General features: G+C 41.4%; 1 protein-coding gene across 1 annotated transcript; it reads right to left on the reverse strand.

Moving 5' to 3' along the window:
• Positions 1-1,406: 1,406 nt before the first annotated feature.
• LOC104547650 (zinc finger protein 26-like) lies at positions 1,407-7,038 on the reverse strand. The gene is made up of 7 exons (XM_010193442.1): positions 6,996-7,038; positions 6,166-6,777; positions 4,877-5,294; positions 3,165-4,525; positions 2,807-2,948; positions 2,440-2,584; positions 1,407-1,556 (listed from the first exon to the last, which is right to left on the reverse strand). Exons 1-7 carry the CDS (start codon positions 7,036-7,038, stop codon positions 1,407-1,409), a joined length of 2,871 nt encoding a protein of 956 aa, XP_010191744.1.
• Between the last annotated feature and the right edge of the window lie 18 nt (positions 7,039-7,056).

A 7,056-nucleotide genomic window follows, 5' to 3' on the forward strand; every position in this document is an offset into this window, starting at 1 on the left:
GGCTGCTCTGCGGCACCGCCACCTCTGGGCTTGGAGGTGCGCACGGCGGAGGGGGCCGAGCCTGCTCTTGCAGGATTTGATGTTTCCTTAAATTGTGTCAAATTCCCCCGCGGACACACAAGAGGGAGGATGAGGCCACCAGAAGAAAACCAGACTTGACCAATGTGTCATTTACAGAAGAAAAACGCTCATTTACACACCCGCACTGTAGCCCAAATGAAATCTGAGGTAGTGACATAAAAGAAAAACCAAAATTGTCCCATATCCTTCCTTCTGCAGTAGATAAATGGTGGTTAACAGCACTGCAGCATGGTCTGATTCTCCTATATTCTCTTCCTTCCCCTGGTATTTAACTTCCATTCACTTATTTACGAGAATGCATAGTAAATAAAACGACACCCATTTGCTCAGGTTTGTCATCAGTGGCATTCCCTGCCACATTTTACTGTTTTGTCCAAATTCAAGATGCGTTCATAAAGAAAATTAAGCAATTTTTTTTAAAAACAGAAAAAATCATAGTATGATTTGAGAAGAAACTTCTTCTCAGTGAGGGTGACAGAGCACTGGAACAGGCTGCCCAGAGAGGTTGTGGAGTCTCCTTCTCTGCAGACATTCAAAACCCGCCTGGACGCCTTCCTGTGCAACCTCCTCTGGGTGTTCCTGCTCCGGCAGGGGGATTGGACTGGATGAGCTTTTGAGGTCCCTTCCAATCCATAACGTTCTGTGATTCTGTGATTTAAGAAGGGTTATGTTTTTTGTTAAAACTGCAAGATAAGAAATATTACACTTTCAGCTACCAAAAAAAATAAAAATATCAAGAACTGCCCATGTCCTTTCTATTTTTAAACCCTTTACATTTAAATTTCTGAGTCTTAGCAGACAGAATCACTTTCAGTCCCCGTAAGCCTTGCATAAGGAACAGAGGGGAACCTCACGAGTCATAAAACTATTTTAATTAGACGCAACCACCTGAAGTAATTAAAAGAACAACGTACAACTAAAAGAAACTTAGGGTGCTTACAAACTCATTTTAAAATTTTCTTCAGTGAATACATCCCCCTTAAATTAGGCTCCCTGTGTGATTGTACACCATATTTTTAAGCAATTATTCTCTATCAGATTTAGGTTCCCTATTCTTACCTGATATAGATGCTTACAATTATCTTCACTGTTTTTGTTCCCTCTTTGTACCCATTTTGCTTTTTTTCTTCAAATAAACAATCAGAATTGTGCAGTAAAATGCAGGGAAAAATTCCTCCACATTTGTAGAAGTGTTAGTACTTCCCAGAAATGCTTTTCTTTATTTTGCTGATCTGGCCTTAAACACATGCATCTATTCATGAGTTTCGATCTGCTTTTGGATCATTATGCTCCAAATCACAGAATGGCTGTGGGCCTTCGGGGGGTCAAGCAGGGCCACCCAAAGTTGGTTGCCCAGGACCATGTTCAGGTCTCTTTTGAGTATCTCCAAAGATGGGAACTCCACCACCTCTCTGGGCAACTAATTCCAACCTGTCTCCTATGTTACCAGAAAGGCTCTGCGAGATATTATCTATCTAAAGAAAAACATACATTTGACAGCAGTAAAAAAGCAGTGGTTGTTTCATGTTTAGTCTCTAAATTAAGATTGGATTTAATTTCTAATTAAGGTTTACTCTGCTGTTTCATGGACTGAGCTGTAGCATTAGGGGACCGTTAGCAGCAGCCCTTTGCTGCTGCCTTTCCTCACACAGGAGGGTAACACCACAGTTACAAATACCACTGAATATATTACAGTCAGTGATGTCCACAGTTTCTAGCACTGTGTAACTCTGTAAAACAAGCAGAGATTTGTCTAGATTTGGATATAAAGTGGAAGAAACATCCATCTGTCTTCACCAAACCAGATAACAATGGCTGTCTGGCACTTTATACGTGGTATTTTGGATGCATAGTAAAGCTTTTTAACAAAAAGAATTTTACAGCTCAAGATACTGCTAAAGTTTTTATTGTAACAAAGTAGTATTTGCAAGGTAACAGCAAGTGGTTAAATTAACAGAAAAGTTCTTTTAAAAGTATGATATTGTCTATTTTAAGAACCAAAAGAGCACAGTAACTACCAGTCTGAGGAAAGATAAGGCATTTCATACTAAATTAGCTTTAGATATTTACATAAAATTAATGAAGATTGGTTTAAGGATCACTATCATAAAACATCTGATAAAGGACATTATAGTTTCTTACAAACTACTTGAAGAATTATCAAAAGTACAGACAAGGAAACAGCCTATTAAACCTTTTACATATATACATACAGAAAACATTTTCGTAAACATTCTTTCAGTTAGCCAAGAGATTTTTTTTTTAAATTCGTTTTTTTAGAAGAAAATAAACATCACAGACTGCTTAAACTTATGAACACTGGTCAAATCATAACTGACCTCATGCTATTAAAATTACTTGGGCATGAAAAAGCACCGCCAAGATCTCATTAACCACCACCTGTGCTAGAACTGAAGCTCTCAGAAGAACCTGGAACAAACCAGTACCCCATGTTTCACTCTCTGGATCAAAACGCTGGATGAATCCACTGCCAGCCCTCATTCTGGAGACAGCAGTGGAATGCAAACCAAAAAACAAATTCAGGACATGCAAAGTGCCAAGGTGCAACTCTCAAGCTTATATTCCAAGACTATGTTGCCGCTTATGCTTTTCCAGAAGTTTTTTGGAAGGCAGCATCACGTTACACCTTCCACACTTGAACATTTTTTTGTGGGTTTTCACATGCTTTTGGAAAGCATGTTTATCTAAAGTAGAAAATCTACACCTTCTGCAGCGCAGCTTTAAATGAGTCACAAAGTGGCGCTTCAGGTGGCTGGATGTGCGGAAAGCCACAGCGCACCGACTGCACTTGAAGGGCTTCTCCCCTGTGTGAATTCTCAGGTGTGACTTCAAGTTTCCACTGTGGGTTGTACAATAGCCACATACTTTACACGTGTATGTTTTGATAGGGAGCTGCTTTTGTTCGTAGAGACAGCCAGTAGACGAGCTTTCCCCACAAGAGTGTGAAGCCAGGTGTTGTTTCAAGGACAACCATTTGTTTGTTGAATAGTCACAGTTCCTGCACTTGAGATACCCCATATTAAAATGTGTGATTCTGTGTCTTCTCAGGTGACTGGAAGTACGAAACCTCTTCTGACAAACACTGCAGCTGTAAGGTTTCTCACCTGTGTGAGTCCTCACGTGTAGTTTAAGATTGCCTAAAATGTAGGTAGTGTACTCACACTCTGCACACTGGTAGAACCGTGGCTGACTTTGTGCTAGCAAATCATTTCCTTTGCGCCTCTGGACATCTGGCTGCACTCCACAGACTTCCGAACCAAGCAAGGAACCGATTCCGTTTGAACCTTCCGAGGAACAAAAATCTCTTTCCGGATACATGCCTACACGCATTTCACGGTGCAGTTCAAGATTCTCTAAACTGCTATCTACATAGAAGCAACGGCTAAACTCATATCTGTTCTTTATGTGAATAAGGCTGTGCTTCTGCAACTGGTTTGATGTTTTAAACGTCTTACTGCATTCTTTACACGCAAATGGTCTTTCATCCGTATGTAGTTTTAGATGCAGCTTAAAGTCGCTATGAACACCAGTAGCGTAACTGCAGTGTTGGCACTTGTATGTTTTGAATGGAGACAAATTGGAAGGCCATGTATCCTTCAACTTTTCCACGAATCTGTGATATGCATCATTATCTTGAGCTTGCGAGTGACGGGCCTTGGAGTTGAGGAGAGATTTGCAAATCCCAGTGTCCGTTTTGTATGAATCCAGAGGAACTTCTGATCTACTCCTAATAGCAGTCAAGCTGTTCCTTCCTTGGCTGTTTTCAGGGAATTTCTTTCCAGAGCACATTTTCTTATTGTCATGCACATTATCTGCCTGCTCAAAGTCTACTTCTGGAGCCAGCATGCCCCCACTGAAACAATCATTTTCTCTACCAGAATGAGACAGAGAAACAGAGTCCCGGAAACCATCATTACTTCTGTGTACTTTGGTTTTGCGATACTTATTGCTCCGATTCCTATAACCATTTGTAGTAGCCTTAAACTGTTCATGGAACTTCTTATGAATGCTGAGATGTCCTCTAGTGTAGAACACTATGTTACATTCATCACATGTGTAATTCTTTAACGGTCTTCCAGTTACCTTTCTTCCACTTATGATGTCGAGTTGCTGCCCTTGGCGTGTTTCTTTGCCTGCATGTCGTCTTCTGTGTCTCTTTAACTCAGTGGTGCTTGCGAATGCCAACTGACACAGCTCACAAGAATACGGTTTAGCCCCCGTGTGCACGTAGCTATGCCTTACCATGCTTGCAAAATATAAAGAAAAAAAGGTGCAAAACCTGCACTGGTACAGCTTATAGCCAGCGTGCCAGTACATGTGCTTTAACAGATAGGATAAACTAAAGCAGGAGTAATCGCATCGAGGACACTGGTACGGTGGTCTCCCTTTATGTCCCTTCATGTGCCGAATAAAATTCCTAGGACTTGATGAAGTAAATAAACAAATTTTGCAGAAAAAACTAACCGGCACACCCGGAGGTATAAAGTCCCTTTCAATTTTGACGAAAAATTTCTCATATTTACCTTCTTTTTTCTTGGTCTCAGATTTTCTTTCCTCAGATGTTCTCTGCCTAACTTTTCTCGCATTCATTCTATTTTTTCTTGCCTTTTGCAACCTGGTCATTTTTTTATGAAATTTAAGGTGATTCTTAAGGTTGACAGAAAAGAAAAAACTTCTTTTACAAAAGCAGCATTTATGTATTTTCTTATCTTTATGAGCGGAATAAACGTGTTTCTTTAGATGTGCATTGCATTTGTACACAGAACTACAAAACCTGCACTTCAAACTCAATCTTTCATGCTTAGGAAAAGGTTTCATGGTCACAATATTACTTAGCCATGCTGAACCTTCTTGCTGGCTTAGGAATTCCTCTGGGTCTGCATGAGGAGAAACAACTTTTTCTTTCCGGTATCTTTTCTTAGGAAATGGCTTTAATGTCTTATTAATATGGTCCCCAGTAGTACTTGATTCTGTAGAAGCGGAAGCATTTATCTCTGGTTTCCCTATGTTCTTTAGCAATTCTTCTGAAGGAGAACATCCATTAAGAAACGGAGCAGAACAGTTATAGGTAAATTCTGGTTCTTCTTTCAAGTCATGTTCCAAACCAGAACTTGGAGTTTCCTCTTCAAATCTGGTTCTCTTTCTCTTTCTGTTATTAGCTTCATTAGTTCCATTCTTTGAAGAATGAGCATCTACAGTGGGATAAAAAGGTTATGTGCGTGACATTTCATATAACCACAAATGTTCAACATTAATTGGTAGTAATAATCCCAAATTGTCTAGCAACTTGCTTGCTCTTCACTCCTTTTGCTTCATTCATATTTTCCTATCTCCACTTCAACATCTCTCTCCATGCCTCCCCCCCTCCCCAAACATTTAAATAATCCTTTAAGAGAAGAAATCCTAGTTAAGAGCCTCCTTGTTTCCACTTCCTCTTTTCACTCAAAGCTCTGAATTTCACAGGACAACACTGCATTCCCCTACAGTTTTTTACTGAAACAGCTTGATGTCAAAATTCCTATGGAGGTGCTGTCACCTAACTTTGCTACAGCTGCATCCTCACAAGTACAATGCTCCTTCTGATGGGAAGATTACTCATAGTACTTCCCTACGCCCTTCTTCCTTAAGGACTTCCATCTGCTAAAAGAAATGGTGAAGTTTAAACCTAAATTATGCTTCTCCCACTCTCTGCTTATATTGAGAGTTACTGCCTGTTGGTTTTCTCTCCCTAATATCTCTAATTGGCATTAAAAACCCATTTAACCTAAGTTTTTATTTTCAGATCCTTTTCCCTAAAGAAAAGCCACCTTCTTGCAAACTCCAGCAGAATGAAACAGTAGCGATTTATTGTAGTTTCACTATTTTTCACAGAAGTCCATGAAAGAACTAAGCATGCTCCAGCCAATACTGTCTTCCAGCTGCACACAATATTAATCTACATTGAAATGCTTACTCTAAAATAAACATGTCTGGCATTCTTCCATTACACTTTCCTAACCATTTAAAAAACTTGAGATTTACCAGTTTTTTTAAACTCTTGCACTAGTCTTATTAACAATGTACCTTTCATTCGAACAACGTCCTCCACCTCCTTGTGGATTTCTGGTTGTTCCCCTTGACTGCCACCAAACAGCAGGCTTGCAATGCTGACAAGTTCCTCTTCGTGTCTGGGTGTCGTCGCCCGGGCCAACTGTCTGCTTGGCTTAATGGTCTCATTGTGAGCAGAGGAAAGGAAAGGAGGAATCTTAAAGCCATCATCACCATCACCTTCTTTTCTGTCACTGGTTTCGTTCACCTCTGTAAGCACTGTTTTGCAAGATGATGTTGGGAACACATTATTTTGACTACATTTATCTGTGCCTGCAACACACCAATCACTTAAAGATGGTTCTGATCTGCCACAGACACTCTTAGCAAGGCATTCTTCATCACAGTAATCCCTACTGTCAATCGTATCTGAAGAAGTGTTATTTTCTTCGCAAATGCTTACACTGTTACTGTCATCTGAAGGTGTCACATTGGTTTTTAGGAGAGCGCTGCTGATTAAGTCAATCTCCTGCTCATTCTGTTCCTCCAACGCAGAAGCTGCTCCCTCCTCGGCGTCATCTTCGAGAAAATCGACGTCGCTCAGCTCCAAGATGGTAATGGGGAGCACAATTTCAAAGACATCCGAGACTGCGGGCAGTAAAAAGCAGCGTTAATGCCGTTTCCAAAATACCTGCAGCGACCGCCGAGCACCGACTCCACGCAGCGCAACTGCGCATGCGCACACCCAGACCGCTGCCGCGCCGGACGACCGCGCTAGCCCAGCCCCCATCCCGTTCCCTCACACCCCTCAGCCCCCTGCCCGCTCGGAGCTCCGCTGGGTCCCTACCAGGAAAACAGGCACCTACCGCAATCGTCCGCCGGCTCCAGCCGGTCCTGCGCCACCGACATCGCCGGTCCCGTCCCGGC

Source organism: Mesitornis unicolor, unplaced genomic scaffold (assembly GCF_000695765.1).
Source record: "Mesitornis unicolor isolate BGI_N332 unplaced genomic scaffold, ASM69576v1 scaffold8681, whole genome shotgun sequence".
Taxonomy (NCBI): domain Eukaryota; kingdom Metazoa; phylum Chordata; class Aves; order Mesitornithiformes; family Mesitornithidae; genus Mesitornis; species Mesitornis unicolor.